Genomic DNA, 19,221 nt, shown 5'->3' on the forward strand with positions numbered 1-19,221 from the left:
TAAGGAGCAGGACTCAGGAGCAGAGAAATACATGCTAAGAGAGCGTTTTGTAATAAGCCTTGCCATACAATCTGACTTTAGTAAAGTAAGTACATGTATTCACTTTGGCAACTAAAAGACATAAAAACAGTAATACCACCAAGTATCTAAATTTCGTAGATCTGGGGATGGTAGTGCTGGGTGGAATTACACAGATCTCAGGGCAGCAGTGCTGGGTGGAATTACACAGATCTCAGGGCAGCAGTGTTGGGTGGAATTACACAGATCTCAGGGCAGCAGTGTTGGGTGGAATTACACAGATCTCAGGGCAGCAGTGCTGGGTGGAATTACACAGATCTCAGGGCAGCAGTGTTGTGTGGAATTACACAGATCTCAGGGCAGCAGTGTTGGGTGGAATTACACAGATCTCAGGGCAGCAGTGTTGGGTGGAATTACACAGATCTCAGGGCAGCAGTGTTGGGTGGAATTACACAGATCTCAGGGCAGCAGTGCTGGGTGGAATTACACAGATCTCAGGGCAGCAGTGTTGTGTGGAATTACACAGATCTCAGGGCAGCAGTGTTGGGTGGAATTACACAGATCTCAGGGCAGCAGTGTTGGGTGGAATTACACAGATCTCAGGGCAGCAGTGTTGGGTGGAATTACACATATCTCAGGGCAGCAGTGTTGGGTGGAATTACACAGATCTCAGGGCAGCAGTGTTGGGTGGAATTACACAGGTCTCAGGGCAGCAGTGCTGGCCGGAATTACATAGGTCTCAGGGTAGCAGTGGAATTACACAGATCTCGGGGTAGCAGTGAATTACACAGATCTCGGGTCTATTTTTAAAAAGTTTTAATAGACCAAAACAATGAAATTCCATCCTAAGAGTGTGATGAAAGGAAACTAGTAATTTTGATAAATTCATAATAGCCAGTAGCTCTCATCTCTTCAGTGCTTCCAAGGAATCGAGCACTGTTCTAGGTGCTTTATACGTTTACCAACACATTACCAAACTTATCATTTTCTACAGTTAAAAAATCTAGTATGTACGAGAATTAACAGATCAATAGAACAAAACAATCCTGAAACACACCATAGCATTAATAAGAACTTCATCTATAACAAAAGCAGCACCATAAGTCAAAAGGAAAAAGAGGATAGATTTAGAAAGAGAGAAAATGGTTGCTGAGAAATTTCTTGGTTTCTAATTAGCCAGGAGATTCCCCAACTCCCCTCCCCTCCACCGTAAGTAGCTTAGCAATGACCTAGAGCTCCCAGTATTGTCAAGGGCTACGCCCATTTTCACACAATCCAACACAAGACCCCAGCCCCACATCTTGCCTTCAGGTACATATAAGGTGACAGAAGCAGCATCCTGGGGGTATCTAGCTTTGCGCTAATCAAGCGTGTCTCCCCTTGTGACAATGAAAGGTTGGGAGTCCCCACTCGATCTGCTGGCAGTCTAAATGTTTCCTGTAATTCTGATTTACCTCTGCCCTGTGTGCGGCTAAAGGCTTCTGATCCTGCCCTTAGTCTGCTTGACAGGTGGCAAAGTAATCCATCGGAGGAAAATTAAAATTAAATTCTTAACTTCACACTACTGACCAAATAAATTCCAAATGGATTACATAATTAAGTATAAAAAATTAAAACATAAATTACAGCTAGACAGGAGGATAAGTTCCAGTGTTCTACAGCACTGCAGGGTGAAGATAATTAACAATTTATTGTATATGTTCAACAAGCTAAAAGAGAGGATTTTGAATGTTCTTAGCACAAAGAAATGATCAATGATTGAGGTAATGGATATCCTAATTACCCTGATTTGATCATTACACATTATATTACACAGAAATATCACACTGTACCCCATAAACAGGTACAATTATGTGTCTAAATAAAAGGAAAAATTAAAACATTTAAAGACATATAAAATGTAGAGGTAATCCTTAAATTAGGAGGAATTATCAAAGCATAAAACAATATAAGAATTTATAAAAGCAAAGTCTTTAAGCCATAAAGCTACATGTCCACAAAACACCGCAAATGAGGTTCAAAAACAAATGACAAACTGAGTGAAATATTATATTAATATAAAAGCTTAATATCATAAGTATGTATTTTTAAAACTAATCCCTTTTTAAAAAAACACTCTAATATCCTGATTTTTACTGGGAAAATAATATGAATAGGCAACTGCCAAGAAACATAAAAAATATCTATACTGCAAGGCTACAGTAATCAAAACAGCATGGTACTGGTACCAAAACAGAGAGATAGACCAATGGAACAGAACAGAGGCCTTGGAGGCAATACCACATATCTACAACCATCTGATCTTTGATAAACCTGACAAAAACAAGCAATAGGGAAAGGATCCCCTATTTAATAAATGGTGTTGGGAAAACTGGCTAGCCATGTGCAGAAAGCAGAAACTGGGCCCCTTCCTGACACCTTACACTAAAATTAACTCCAGATGGATTAAAGACTTAAACATAAGCCCTAACACCATAAAAACCCTAGAAGACAACCTAGGCAAAACCATTCAGGACATAGGCATAGGCAAGGACTTTATGACTAAAACACCAAAAGCATTGGCAACAAAAGCCAAAATAGACAAATGGGATCTAATTAAACTCCAGAGCGTCTACACAACAAAAGAAACAATGATTAGAGTGAACTAGCAACCAACAGAATGGGAAAAAATTTTTGCAATCTACCCATCTGACAAAGGGCTAATATCCAGAATCTACAAAGAACTAAAACAGATTTACAAGAAAAAAACAAATAAACCCATTCAAAACTGGGCAAAGGATATGAATTGACATTTTTCAAAAGAAGACATACATGAGGCCAACAAACATATGAAAAAATGCTCATCACTGTGTATTAGAGAAATGCAAATCAAAACCACATTAAGATACCATCTCACACAAGTTAGAATGGTAATTATTAAAAAATCTGGAGACAACAGATTTGGAGAGGCTGTGGGGAATAAGAACACTTTTACACTGTTGGTGGGAGTGTAAATTAGTTCAACCATTGTGGAAGACAGTGTGGCGATTCCTCAAGGACCTAGAAATAGGTATTCCATTTGACCTAGCAATCCCATTACTGGGTATATATCCGTAGGATTATAAATTGTTCTATTATAAGGACACATGCACACGAATGTTCATTGCAGCACTGTTGACAACAGCAAAGACTTGGGACCAACCCAAATGCCCATCGATGATAGACTGGAGAGAGAAAATGTGGCACATATACACCATGGAATACTATGCAGCCATAAAAAAGGATGAGTTCAGGTCCTTTGTAGGGACATGGATGAAACTGGAAACCATCATTCTCAGCAAACTGACACAAGAACAGAAAATCAAACACCGCATGTTCTCAGTCATAGGTGAGTGTTGAACAATGAGAACATGTGGACCATCACACACTGAGGTCTGTGGAGGGGGAACTAAGGGAGGGACAGCAGGGGGTGGGGAGTTGGGGAGGGATAACATGGGGAGAAATGGCAGATATAGGTGATGGGGATGGAGGCAGCAAACCACATTGCCATGTATGTACCCATGCAACAATCCTGCATGTTCTTCACATGTACCCCAAAACCTAAAACACAATTTTTAAAAAATCTATACTACAACAAAACACTTTAATAAGTCTTTAATTTCACCACAATAAGAGAAATACAAATTAAAATATAAAATTTTCATCCATCAAATTGGAAAAGTGAAAGGAAATACAGCTATTCAAAATCACATTTTCAAACAATATGTAAAGATTTGGGGATATTATACTAGGATATCAAAAAATGCAGAATTTTTTTTTCAAATCTTATACAATGCGCATTTTTATAAACAAACAAAAAAAGTTTTAATTGATCAGAAAAATGAAATTCCATCCTAAGTATGTGATGAAAGGAAACTAGTAATTTTGATAAATACATAATAGCCAGTAGCTCTCATCTCATGAGTGCTTACAAGGAATCAAGCACTATCCTAGGTGCTTTATATGTTTACCAACATATTTAATCCTTGCACAAGTCCTCATGATAGTGTCATCCCCATTTCACAGAAGACAAACTGAGGCACAAGAAGAGAAAGAAAGTCACATAGCTGATAAGTAGAGAAATCGATTCACACACAGGCAGTCAGACTCCAAAGTCCATACCCTTCATCATCATCACACCACTCCACCTCGCCATCAGGCCACGAGATGAATACTACACGATCATGGAAAATTATGTTATAGAAGAATATTTCATTTCCAGGAAAAAAATTCACAACATAGTAAGTGACTACAAAATCAAATTGAAATCAATAGACAGGATAAGTGCGTGTGAGAGAGAAAGAATAAATTTACCTAAACATGTCAGAAAGAATTTACTTCAACATTTGTCAAAATTTACTTAAACATTTGCCTTTGTCAGAAAGAGAAAGAAACCTCACGGATGGGCACGGTGGCTCATGCCTGTAATCCCAGCACTTTGGGAGGCCAAGGCACATGGATCACAAGGTCAGGAGTTCAAGACCAGCCTTACCAACATGGTGAAACCCCCGTGTCTACTAAAAATACAAAAATTAGCCAGGTGTGATGGCACACACCTGTAATCCCAGCTATTCAGGAGGCTGAAGCAGGAGAATTGCTTGAACCCAAGGAGGCGAAAGTTGCAGTGAGCCAAGATGGTGCCATTGCACTCCAGCCTGGGCAACAGAGGGAGATGGACGAACAGACGGACGGACGGACGGACAGAGGAAGAGAGGAAGAAAGAAAGAGAAAGAAACCTCGCAGAGTTTCAAAGAAACCTCAGGAGTGCAGTCAAGTTGGCCTTGCTTGATTTTTCCAATTTTCCAAGTTCTTCATGACCTCCAAAGCTCTGTACTTCCTTGATAACCAAGTCCCTCTCTCGGCCATGACACCACCAGGAGCAGGATTTAAGGGAGGTCTGCAGAGTTGGGCATGCCCCTGGTCAGAGATTATCTCCCAATCACTATGCTGCTGGCTACAAGAATATAGGGCAGTCCCACAGCTCACAGCTTACTGATGAAAACACCTCTCTCATCACTATCTCCCCTCTAAAAGCCACCCAAGAGACCAGTCCCAAGAAAGACACTTTCTCAGAAACATCATCAAGGCAATCCCATCAGATGCCCTCTTTTTCACCAATCACTACCAGACAGCTTCCTAAACCCTTCCATCATGACCTCTGAAACTCATGGTTGGCTGGGTACAGTGGCTCATGCCTATAATCCCAGCACTTTGGGAGGCTAAGGTAGGCAGATCACCTGAGGTCAGGAGGTCGAGGCCAGCCTGGCCAACATGGTAAAACCCCATCTCTACTGAAAATGCAACAATTAGCCAGGCATGGTGAAAAGTGTCTGTAGTCTCAGCCACTTGGGAGGCTGAGGCAGGAGAATCACTCGAACCAGGGAGGCAGAGGTTGCAGTGAGCCAAGATCGAGCCACTGCACTGCAGCCTGGGTGACAGAGTGAGACTCCATCTCAAAAAAATAAATAAATGAAATAAAACAAAATAAATAAAAAGTGAAAAGCAGTGCCTGATCTAATGCAAGGGTCTTATACTGAATTCCGTTTCCCTTTCAAATTTTTCAGGACATTCCCCCTGTAATTGTCCCCTTTCTCTCCTGCAATGTCCATTTCTCCCTCTCACATCACCCATCTCCCATCTTTAAAAAGCTGTCCCTACATCCACATGCCCCTCATTTATCACGTAAGTAATCAGGAGAAAAGTTTGACTTAACAACTGTAAAAGAGTAAAACTGGATTATTTTTAATTAGTTCTTACTGAGTTAAATAATGTCAACCTTACCATATTTGGGGGCACATTTAAAGTACTGCACTTTTCCAACACTTCCATTATTTTTTCCTTCCGGTTCATCCAATTCAACGCCAGCCCACTGCCCACTTGCAAATTCAGTGGTTCCACAAAATCTTAATGTACCAACCTAAAGAAAATATAAGTCAGAATAACTTTAGGGAATTATTAGTAATTCCAAGTGTCCTACTCTTGCAATTTTACTTCACCATGAAAGTTTTTAAAAATTCACTCAAAGTGAATTTAAAGAATTTGCTCTTTCAACATTACCTTTTAATCCTTGGTAACACTCCTTGCTCTGAAGTGAGAGCTCACTTAAGTGGTCAGAGAGCACACTTCAGAGCAAGGAACATTACCAAATATAAAAAGGAACATTAAATAATAAAGGAGACAATTTCCAAGACATAAGAATCCTAATTAGCTGGATAGTAGCACACGCCTGTAGTTCCAGCTACTCCAGGGGCTGAGGCAGGAGGGTCGCTTGAGCCCAGGAGTTCGAGGCCACAGTGAGCTATGACTGTACCACTGCACTGCAGCCCGGGCTATAGAGTGAGACTCCATCTTAAAAAAAAAAAATTGGGCGTAACCATGTTGGGAAATTCAATATCCAGGCAGGAATTCCCTGTTCCATTCTCCACACCAAGCTCCCTATTAACCTCTATATTAAGAAAAACCAAGAAAACCTCCCATAGGAGATATTTTTTAAAAGAAACTGGCAATAAATGATGCAGTATGGAAACGAAAGCTTGGGAGGAGAAAAGGGTGTGGATGATGGGAGCAGGAGTCATCCTCTTCTCCACATAAATCCTTCTCACCAGATTATATAGTATCTCGGATTGCCCTATTTGTGGAGAACTCAAAGACAAATACCCACAAACAGCAAAAGTGTCTTGTGCTCAATTTCTATGGAGTAGCAGCAGTCAGAGAAGCTGCACTGGGGGAAGAGGGGGACTGCAAAGAAAATCCTCCACCCTAGATCATCCCTCAGCTCATGCCTCTAAACACACTCAAGAGTTCTACTCCACTCCATTCTATTCAAATAAAGATGTCTTCATTATTAAGTTCAGGTAGTTTATATTCTTAAAGCATAACTTAAGAGTAAATTTGTATCTAAGTTTTACACTTTCCATTAAGTATCTTTCTACCTACATGTTGGACCTTTTTTTAAAAAACTCAAAACACTGACCATATGTGCTATAGCTGGAACCTGAGCAACGCCATTTTATAAAAGACAAAGCTGTTTTCCAAAAATAAGTTGTAATGGCTGCCCCATTCTCCTCACAATGACTGCTTACCTTTTCTTATCAGTAACTACCTGAATTGCTGGCCTTTGCTTACCGGTAATGATCAGAATAAGCAGCCCAAGCTAATTCAATCCTGGCCCCTGCGACTTGTAATAAGTAACTACGATTTGTGGATTCCACCACTGCCCAGATGATATGTAAACTAACGCTTATCTTGCTTCTGTAACCACTTAGGTTACAATCGAAGTGACAAGTCCCCTAGCCCTTGGAATGTCCGGAGACCTGCACCGTCCTCTCTGCCCGGGAAGTGATTTACAGAATCCCCTGGCCCTCAGAATGTCTGAATCCCCTCACCCCCATCCCCACCCCACACCCTCACCCCGGAGGTGGTTTACAGGCATAAAAGGGTCTTGTCACCCTCCTTTCCAGGCCACGGGCTGGAGAGACGCGAGTCCTCCGTGGTCACCGGCAATAAAGACTCTGCAATTTGGCATACATTTGTCTTGGTGTTAATTTTATACTCGATCCAAATACTTCACATACTGTATGCACCCTTGAACACAGGTCATGGACACAGTGACCTTGGCTTTAGAGACTGCAGTTACTTATTGTACCTTCTGTCCTGCAATAACAACACGATCCCCCAACTTCAGGCCAAGTGACGTAAGCATTGCCTTGCCAGTGGCGTGACCGTAATTTGGAAGCATGGCCTTTGAGATGTTACACGACAGAGGCACCGCATCTAGGAGCATCTGCTTGACTTCCTTAGCAGCGGCGGCAGCATCAGCCATCTCCAACGGCATATCTACTGGGTCCGGAACAACATCAGCAGGGATCTGTCCTTTGTCATTCTACAAATAAAGGTGAGAGAAAATGTTCAACTCTTATTTACTTAGAGCACTAGAAAGTCATATAAAATTTCTGTCGAGGAATTTTACATTAAATTCATTCATTATTTGTTTATTCAAAAACATTTCCTGAACACCTGCAATATGCAGGCACCATTCTAGGTGCTAAATAAAGATCCTAGAGCAAAGAAAACACAAGCCCTGCCCTTGAGGAATGTTACATTCTGGTGGGAGAGACAGATCACACAATATGAAACAAGTAAATTATATGTGAGAAAATCAACAGTCATAAGTGGCTAGGAGGAAAAATAAAAGAAAGCAGGGAAGGGGGATAGGAAATGTAGAGACAGAGATGGTTGTAGGGGAAACTCTTTAGACTAAGTGGTGAGGAAGATCGCACTGATGAAATGCCTCTCCACAGAGATCCAAAGCAGGCCAGGGAGGAGCCGAGCGGGTTCTCTGGCAGGGAAAAGCACCGCATCCCCATCCATAGGGAGGAGCAGTGCTCAGGTCCTAAGTGGAGAGCAGCCTGCCGGCACAGGCATGAGAAGGCAAGCTTGGAAACAGAAGCCACAGAACTGACTGGCTTCCCAGCCCCAGTCGACGCTTCCAGAACTGCTGCGCTCTTGGCTCTGCGACCTCAGACTCCTGCCCACTCATGGGGTAATTCAGATTTCAAAACTAGAAACTATGGTTTTGATATTTCTAAAACCTAGGCTATAATCAAGGAAAAATAACTCTGTTTTCACTACAACGGAAAGACTGTATCCTGGGACTTAACCTGTGACAAAATAAAATGGCCAGCGACCACCTCACGGTCATTTGCAATAGTATCTCTATCATCAAAGCCCTATCATGTAAATTATCTGTCTTCTTACATTCCCTAACCACAACCCTTAGACTTCATGAGAAATAATCTAGATACTTTCATTAACTGGGAAACTTTTTCCCTTTTCTTCACTGATGATAATCTTCTTCAAATGATCCATGTGGAAAAATGAATGAGTCTCTTAGAATACACTTACTTTGTAATTGCTTCACTTTTTTTTTTTATTTAAAATTCAAGTCAGGTTGGTCCTTAGTAAAAATATGGCAAGAAGATATGTTATCAGATTTCTAGGATGGTAATGAACTCTTTTAATCCCAGATTCCAAGAAAACATACAAAATATAACAAAGATATGTGTTACACTAATGTATACTCTCTAAAAAACACATTCAGGCTGAAGAGTTGTAAGCTATGCTTACATACAATTCCCATATAATTCAGCAATCAAAACTTCTGTTAAAAAAAATTAATAGTAAGAATAAAATTAAAACAGTATCTTCCTAACATAGGAAGGTTAATTCATGATCTATTGTAGAATTCTATTTTCTTCTCAAATGGTGGCATACCACCAGACTGGCCCTATAAACGATGATTAAGGGAGTTCTACACATGGAAACAAAATACTACTACTTGCTGTCAAAAAAGCATATGCAAGCACAGTCTATGGTCTCCATAAAGCAGCTACACAACTGACACTACGAAGCAACTAGCTAACAACACAACAGGAACAAAACTTCACATATCAATATTAACCCTAAAAGGATTAATAAAAGGTGATCAAGGGAGTTCTAAACATGGAAACAAAAGAATAATACTTGCTGTCACAAAAAGCGTTACCTAAGCATGTAGTCTATAGACTCCACAAATCGAGACTAGAAAGTAGCTAACAACACGACAACAGGAACACAACTTCACACATCACTATTAACCCTGAACATAAACAGCCTAAACACACCACTCAAAAGACAGAGTGGCAAATTAGATTTAAAAAAAAAAAGAAAAAACCTGTCCTTCTGCTGTCTTCAAGATACCCATGGCACACGCAATGACACCCGTAAGCTCAAAGTAAAAGGCTGGAGAAAGATCTGTCATGCAGGGTGTCACTATCCTTTTATCAGATAAAACATACCTTAAGCCAGTAACAGTCAAGAGGGACAAAGTAGGGAATTACATAATGATAAATAGTTCAATTCTACAAGAAGACTTAACTATCCTACATACACACACACCCAACACTGGAACACCGAAATTTATGAAACAATTACTACTAGACTTGCAAAAAGACTTCAGACAGTTACATAATAATAGTGGGTGACTTCAACACCCCACTGAAAGCATTAGACAGATCATCAAGGCAGAAAACAAATTTTCGACTTAAATACGGCACTTGAAAATTAGACACAATCGGCATCTAAAGAATACTCCACCCAACAGCCACAGAATATAAATTCGGTTCTCATTTTCACATGGAACATACTCAAAGACTGACCAGGTCATAAAGCAAGTCTCAACAAATTCAAAAACATCAAAGTCATACCAAGCATCTCTTGAACCACAGTGGAATAAAAACAGAAATCAATACGAAGATGAACTCTCAAAATTAAACAAGCACATGCAAACTAGAAAACTTGCTCCGGAATGACTTTTGGATAAACAACGAAATTAAGGCAGAATTCAAAAAATCCTTTGAAACAAATGAAAACAGAGACCAAGTATACCAAACCTCTGGGATGTAGCAAAAGTAGTGTTAAGAGGAAAGTATCAAAACGCCTGTATCAAGAGAGATCTCAAATTATAACACTGCACCTAAGGGAACTAGAAAAATAAGAACTAAACTCAGAGCTAATTGAAGAAGTAACTACAATTGGAGTACAACTAAATGAAACTGAAACCAAGAAAAGCATTCAAAGGATCAGCAAAATGAAAAGGTTGTTCTTGGCCGGGCACGGTGACTCACGCCTGTAATCCCAGCACTTTGGGAGGCCTAGGTGGGTGGATCATGAGGTCAAGAGATCGAGACCATCCTGGTCAACATGGTGAAACCCCATCTCTACTAAAAATACAAAAATTAGCTGGGCATGGTGGTGCGCGCCTTTAGTCCCAGCCACTCGGGAGGCTGAGGCAGGAGAATTGCTTGAACCCAGGAGGCGGAGGTTGCAGTGAGCCGAGATCACGCTATTGCACTCCAGCCTGGGTAACAAGAGCGAAACTCTGTCTCAAAAAAAAAAAAAAGAAAGAAAAAAGTAAAGGTGGTTCTTTGAAATGACAGGATAGACTGCTAGCTAGATTAACAAAGAAAAAGAGAAGATCCAAACAAGTACAATTGGAAATATTAAATGTGGCATTACAACCAGTCCCACAGAAATGTAAAATATCCTCAGCAACTACTGTGAATACCACTATTCACACAAATTAGAAAATCAAGAGGAAATGCATAAATTCCCCGAAACACACAACCTTCCAAGAACCTGGAAGAGAATGAAACCCTGAACATACCAACAATGAGTCACAAAATTGAATCAGTAATAAAAAACCTACCATCCAGAAAAAGCCCTATACCAAAGGGATTCACAGCCAAATTCTACCAAACATACAAGGAGGAACTGGTAACAATCCTACCAAAATGATTAAAAAAAAAAAAACGAGGAGGAGAGATACCTCCCTAATTCATTCTGTGAAAGCAGTATCATCCTGATACCAAAATCTGGCAGAGACACAACAGGAAAGAAAACTACAGGCCACTATCCCCGATAAACACAGACGCAAAAATCCTCAAGTTACTCGCAAACCAAATTCAGCAGCATGCCAAAAAGGTAATTCACCATGACAAGTTGTACAAGGAGGCTCAACGTATGCAAATCAATAAACATGATTCACCACATAAAATTAAAAACTGTATGATCATCACAATAGACACAGAAAAAGCAATCATACATTCCAACACTCCTTTATGATGGAAAAAAAAAACCTTCAACAAATAAGGCATTGAAGAAATATATCTCAAAATAGTAAGAGCCATCTACGACAAACCCACAGTCAACATCATACTGAATGGGCAAGTTGGAAACATTCCTTCTAAGAACTGGAACAAGACAAGAACATCCACTCTCACTATGCCTATTCAACATAGTACTGGAAGCTGTAGCCAGAGCAATCAGTCAAGAGAAAGAAATAAAAGGCATCCAAATAGGTAAAGAGGAAGTAAAATTATCTCTCTTCACCAACAACATGGTTCTATATGTAAAAAATTCTAAAGGTTCTGCCAAAAAACTCCTAGACCCAATAAACAACTTCATTAAAGTTTCAGGACAAAAAAATCAATATACAAAAATCAGTAGCATTTCTATACACCAGTAACACTCCAGCTGAGAACAAAATCAAGAACACAATTCCATTTACAACAGCCACAAAATGATAACAAAAATACTGAGGAATACATCTAACCAAAGAGATGGAAGATCTCTATAATAACTATTAAACACTGCTGAGAGAAATCAGAGACAACACAAGCAAATGTGAAAACACTCCATGTTCATGGACTGGAAGAATCATATCATTAAAATATCCACATTGCCTAAAGCAATTCCTATCAAACTTCCAACATTGTTTTTCACAAGATTAGAAAAAAACTGTTCTAAAATTCATATGGAGCCAAAACAAAGAGAGCCCAAATAGCCAAAGCAATCCTAAGCAGAAAGAACAAAAGCCAGAGGCATCCCATTACCTGACTTCAAATTATACTACAAGGCTACAATAATCAAAACAGTATGATATTGCTACAAAATAGATAGATACACCAATGAAACAGACTAGAGACCACTGAAATAAAGCCACACACTACTAACTGATCTTTGACAAGGCTGACAAAAATAAACAGTAGGGAAAGGCCACCCTATTCATAAATGGTGCTGGTAAAACTGGCTAACCATATGTAGAACAATGAAACTGGACCACCACTGCTCACTATATACAAAAATCAACTCAAGATAGATTTAAAACTTAAATGTAAGACCTCGAACTATAAAAATCCCAGAAGAAAATCTAGGAAATACTCTTCTAGCCATTGGCCTAGGCAAAGAATATATGACTAAGTCCTCAAAAGCAAGGGCAACAAAAACAAAAATTGACAAATGGGACCTAAAACTAAAGAGCCTCTGCAGAGCAAAAGAAACTATCAACAGAGTAAACAGACAACCTACAAAATGGGTGAAAATACCAACTGTGCATCCAACAAAGGACTAATATCCAGAATCTATAAGAAAGGTAAACAAATCATCAAGAAAAAAACAACCCCATTATAAAGTGGCAAAGAACATGGACATTTCTCAAAGAGGACATATAAGCAACCAACAAATATAAAAAATGTTCATCATCATCAGAGAAATGCTAATCAAAACCACAATGAGATTCTCTCTCACACCAGTCAGAATGGCCATTACTAAAAAGTCAAAAAATAACATGTTGGTGAGGTTGTGGAGAAAAGGAACATTTATACACTGTTAGTAGGAATGTAAATTGGTTCAGCCCCTGTGGAAAGCAATGTGGAAGTTTCTCAAAAAACTAAAAACAAAATTACCATTCGACCTAGCAATCCCATTACTAGGTACACAGCCCAAGGAAAATAAATCATTTTACCAAAAAGACATTGCACTCATAGGTATTTCACAGCACAATGCATGGAATCAACCTAGGTATTCATCAATAGTGGACCGGATAAAGAAAATGTGGTACATATACACCATACTACACAGTCATTTAAAAAATGAAATCATGCCCTCTGCAATGGAATGGATGCAGGTGGAGGCCATTATCCTAAGCACATTAATGCAGAAACAGAAAACCAAATACTGCATGTTTTCACTTATAAGTGGGAGCTGAACATTGGGTACACACAGACATAAAGATGGGAACAACAGGCCCTGGGGACTCCAAAAGACAGGAGGAAGGGTGTGAGGGAAGGAGGTAGAGAAGGGCTGGGGCTTGAAAAAGTACCTACTGGGTTCACTGTTTGGGTGAGGCATCAACAGGAGTTCAAACCTCAGCACCAGGCAATATACCTGTTTCACAAACCTGTACATATACTCCCTGCAACTAAAATTAAAAATTAAAAAAATAAGATGGTAGCTTATTAAACTGTGATCTGAAGACCACTGCTGACTCACATGTTTATTGCTTTTTTTAAAGTAGTTATTTTCAAAATATGGCAACCTATTAATCTATTTCTGGCCTAAATTGGTAATTTAGCTCAATAACAGATCTCATGGCATCCTAACAAATTCAAACAACACTAATGGGGCTGATTGACACTAATGACACTGAATTGTCCCCACTAATGGGGCTTTGTCAGCAGCTGCACCAGCAAAAGCAAACACACCCCTTTTGCCTTCCAGCTGGACTAAATGATCATCTCCTAGGCTTCTTGCATGCTATTCTCTCTGCTTTCCTCACCTCCCTCCAGTACCTGGTTAATTCTTGCCTACGTAAGCACTCGATTTCAATGTCGCCCCTGTTGAAGCCTTGGGAAGATGACTCTATGGCCCTCTGCCACCCCCATCCCATTGTATCACACTGAATTAGCACACTACAGTAAAACTGACTGCTTCCTTGTCCCACCTCCCCTCTGCAATACATTCTTTCTGAGGGCAAGTGCTTTATCTACATTATTGTAGTATTCTCCCAGTGCCCAATAAACAATAGAGTCAGAAGGAAGGGATGGAGGAAGAGAAGAAATTAAAAGTTGGGGGGTAATCAACGGGGTTAAACAAAAGAAAACTGGCAAAGAAGTAGGGAAAATGGGAAAAAATAGGAAAGGGAAAAGAAGACAGGTGTTTTCAAATACTGCACACTATCCACCGCCTATACCACCCCCTTCAAGGGAAAGCATGACATAATTAAGAATACCTGCCAGAGCAAGTTATTGTTATGAATAGAGGATGTGAAAACTGAGAACCACTTTCTCAAAAAAAAAAAAAAAAAGGATCTGAAGATTATGAAATTCAATCCTGTGTAACTCTGTAAATTGGTGAAATTTCACTATTTTAAAAAATACACTTTTCCTTTCCAAAAAATTTGAAATATGATTTAACAGAAAAATAAAACTTTAATAGATGTATTTGTACGGCTAACTTTTCATAAATACATCAAAATCCTAAATGAAAGGTACTTAAACTCAAAGATTATGACAGTTTAAGGAAGAGTTTAGTTTCCTGAATGGAAGTTACCAATATAAAAGAAAATTTATCATTATACCTTATATTTATTTACAATAAAGATCATCACTCTCTACATGTGGCACAAAGATATAAATTACTTGCTCATATAAGAGATTTTCTATTAATAACAACATTCAGATTCAACACTTCACCAGAAAGCAGGATAAGACTTCTTAATTCTTTTAATATATTTCACTTTTAATTTAACCTCTTACCCTAAATGCAGGATTTGCTCCTTGCTCCAAGAGGCACTTCACAGCACCTGCACACAAGTTGTACGCTGCAATATGCAAAGCTGTTCCAAAATTAAAATCACTGCAAGTGGCATCCACATCTGCAATTAAACATCACAAGTGCATTAGCTAAAATTTTAAACTTAGCTATTATAATTTAAAAGAGGACAGCGTTTTAGAGGAGGGACTTTTATTATTTATAAGACTTAACCCACTAGAAGCACGATTTCACAATAGAACAAAGTCTTTATATTACAATCTAGTTAAAATAAGCAGTTGATTATTTTCTTAGTACAATAAAATTCATTATAAGATAGAGTGATAACCCGGGTTTTCAAACTAGAACGAACTAAAACATACTTTAAAACGATTAATGGCAATAATCTGCATTTGTGAAAGTAACAGCTTATCACAATCTCCCATTAAGTCTGTTGTATATTTGCCATGACAACTACAGTGAGGTAGAGTAGTAGAGTTTAGTTCAGGGGTCAGCAACCTATGACCCACAAGGCAAATCCAATCCACCTGTTTTTATAAAGTTTTATTAGAACACAGGCACAGTCATTCATTTACATATCCTCTGTGGCTACTTCCATGCCACAATTATGAAACTGAGTAGTTTCATCAGAGACTAGGTGGTCCAAAAAGTCTAAAATATTTGCCAGCTGGCCCCTTACAGAAAGAAAAAACTGGCCAACACCTGGTAGGTAACACAAAGCAGAATTTCAAAGTCTAATTAAACATAGAAATGCTTATCTATAAATTAATTCATTATACTCTACTGAACAAATGAATTTGAATTTCATAATAAGTAATTTTGCAACTCTAAGGACATTTTAATAACTTTTAATATAGTATCATATGTTATACTTAAATACAGCAAATCCTCCAGATTTGGGAATCCCATCTTGAATATTTTTGATAACAAGGGTTTAAATATACCTCTGGTTCTGCAAATCCTACCCTCAACTAAACGACACCACGCCCACATACCCTTCCTACAACTGCAAACAACCCAGATACGCTAAAGACAAACTCTCTTGAATTATTAAAGACACAGTAGTGTCGACAGAGGCTTTCTTCCCAACATTATTCAGAAAGTGAAAAGGTAGAATTTTAAAGAGAAAATGGACAATTATGCAGATTGGCGGTTAGAAATGAACATTCTGGGAAATTCATCTATTGAAGCTCTAAAGCATGTTCCTACAATGGGGAAAATATTGTACACTTTCTTTAACTTAAAGTTAATACAATTTATTTGCTCTCATATTTTTCTAAAAAAGAAAGAAAAGAAAATTGGCCCCCAAGAGGAGAACCAGAGAGAAAATCAAAATACCAGGACTGTGACTCAAACATTCAGATCTTCCATTTCAGGATATCATCATCAAGACAGGGGAAAAAAACTGAAATATCCCTTAAGTTGAATTATGTAATTTCAGGACCAAATACCGCCTAAAATAAATATCCTTTATTATTCCAATGCCAATCTCTGAAGACCTTAATGTTCTATTTCCGGCTACCCAAGCAAGGCAAAAGCATCATAAAGCACGTAGAATCAATTATATAAAACATGTGTCATACTGGAGAACTTAGAGATATAAAAACCCAGAGAACACTTTCATTTTGTATCACTCTGTACTAATCCTTTCGTAGAAAAGATAGTAGTTAATACTCAGTAAAGAAATTTTAAACTATCTCAGAAATAAAATGGAGTAGAAAGGCATAGGAAACAAGATGGATTCAAAGTAAAAATATCCTTGAATTATAATTTTTATGCCACCACTAAAGTGTTCAGTTAGTAACATCTAAAGATGATCTTGTAAAACTTGCCTTTCGGTTTCGATGTTTTCAAAATCACTCTTATAAGTTCTGGGACATCAAAATAAGCAGCATAATGCAAAGCATTCATGTTTGTCCAGCGACTCCGCAAACTAACATCTGCTCCCAGGTCAATAAGTTGAGTTGCAAATTTTACAGCTGTTTCCACATCACCTAAAGAACATTTTCTAAATTATTTTCCTTTAGTACAAATTTTAAGTTCCAACGGATGGCTATCTATTACCATCCAACGGATGGTTATCTAAGAAAACATAACACTGTATAGGCACACCTCGAAAATTTCACTTTCAAAAATTTATTCTAAGAAAATAATCATACTCAGGGATGGGGATAAACACTTGGCTGTAAAGATGCTCATCACTGCACTGTTAATATAATTCTGAAAAATCCAAAAAGTATAATAAGAAATTGGTTAAATAAATTGAGACACACATAGAATACCATGAAGCCATCAACCACAACACAGTGGATCAGTGCTACTCAAAATGTAACAAGGGATTTGATTACTCAGTGGACTGTGGACCACTGGCAGTCCCAAATCGCAGTCTGCGTGTACTTTTTATAGCTTTTCCCGGTCTAATATTTCTTCTCATTATGTTAACTCAAATGTAGTCTTTTGCCTTTTCTTTCTTCTTCTTTTTTAGAGACAGAGTCTTGTTCTGTCACCCAGATTGGCATGTAATGATGCAATCACAGCTCACGCCAACTCTGAACTATCGGGCTTACACAGTCCTCCCACCTCAGCCTTGCAAGTAGCTGAAACTCTGGGAGTGTACCACCATGGTTGGCTAATTTTTTAATTTTCAGTAGCGACAAGGTCTCACTATGTTGCTTAGGCTTGTCTCAAACTCTGGCCTCAAGAAATCCTCCTGCCTTGGCCTCCCAAGGTATTGGGATTATGAGTGTAAATCATCAATGCCTGGCCAGTTGTACGCCTTTTGAAAAATATTTAGGCTTACAATTTATGGCTTTTATATTTTGTATTACAAATTCATTTTTGTTTTATTTTGTAAAAGTATCAGTCCGTGATGGGTCATGAGAGGAAAAAAGGAGTTCTTCATCTCAAGTGGTTTCAGCACCACCACATCAGAATATCGAAACAAGGAGAGACAATCACAATACACAGCTAAGAAAGACAGACAGGTTTATAAAATGACAAAGCCCAAGACAATAACAATTTTGGAAAATACGCACATATGTTACATACATAGGAATAGACCTTCGGTCTCAAGACTGGGGTCTTGAGATTAAGGATGCATAGGCAAAGACTGACCTTGGCCTGTCAAACCTTGTTATAAACCCTTGGAAAGATTGTAGGGTGTTAGCAGTTACTCTCATCTAATAAGCAATCAAGAATGAGGCCTGTTCCAGAAACGTTGAGAGGTATCAGGAGGGTATAAAGACCTCCTTGAGAAAAGGGAATAGAGTTTTTGGAAGGACCTAACTGAATCCTCAACTCTGCAGGTAATGATATCATTATCAGCTGGGTGCCTTCCCAGGGACAATATATGGACACAAATATACGAGCATAAATACAGGTTATTTTAGCATAAATGTAGATGATATAAGCAATGAATGAATTTGCCATACACTTACCAATACCATGAGCTCCAGATTTGCAGGTGTAATGTAAAAGCGTCATATCTGTCAATCCATCTCTGTCATTCACATTGCAACCTCTCCTAAGAATCTGAAGCAGTCAAAGAAAATATGGTTACAGCTTAACTACGGAGGTACCTACTGCTTTCAAACCAATGCTGAGGAACCAAGTTAGTCTATCATATCTGAACTACTTCTCAGTAAAATGTATAGACAGTGTTGGTATTGCTTAAGGATAAATTTTAAATCTGCACTCAACAATAATGAAAACTGAACTTGTCACCAGGCTGAATGATATTCTTCAAGATTATTCCAAGGGTAGTCTGGCACTCCAAATATGTTCCTCTCAAAAATGAGTGAAATTTTATTTCTATGAGTGTAATGATACTTGAAAAAAGTATAAGCACTCTCTTCCTACAACATAGCAACATGCTGGTCAAGGAAGCCTCCCTCGAAAAATCCAGTATTTTTAAAGACTACATTCAAGCCTATATCTTTGCCAAACCACACAAAAGTGTAAATAGAACATGACGGTAACCAAATCTCCTCATGAAATGTATAAAGGTTTGCAAAATTAATTTTTAAAAGAAGGAAA

General features: G+C 38.6%; 1 protein-coding gene across 8 annotated transcripts in view; it reads right to left on the reverse strand.

Moving 5' to 3' along the window:
* CLIP4 (CAP-Gly domain containing linker protein family member 4) overlaps positions 1-19,221 on the reverse strand; it is a 95,452-nt gene that overhangs the window by 39,836 nt on the left and 36,395 nt on the right. For all 8 annotated transcript variants that reach the window (XM_035272910.3, XM_035272914.2, XM_035272916.3 and 5 more), the window contains 5 exons: positions 18,624-18,717; positions 17,019-17,180; positions 15,171-15,289; positions 7,682-7,918; positions 5,818-5,953 (listed from right to left, as the gene is read on the reverse strand). In XM_035272910.3, the coding sequence (XP_035128801.1) occupies positions 5,818-5,953; positions 7,682-7,918; positions 15,171-15,289; positions 17,019-17,180; positions 18,624-18,717 (748 nt within the window). The remainder of the gene's footprint in view (positions 1-5,817; positions 5,954-7,681; positions 7,919-15,170; positions 15,290-17,018; positions 17,181-18,623; positions 18,718-19,221) is intronic.

This window comes from Callithrix jacchus, chromosome 14, assembly GCF_049354715.1.
Source record: "Callithrix jacchus isolate 240 chromosome 14, calJac240_pri, whole genome shotgun sequence".
Taxonomy (NCBI): Eukaryota; Metazoa; Chordata; class Mammalia; order Primates; family Cebidae; genus Callithrix; species Callithrix jacchus.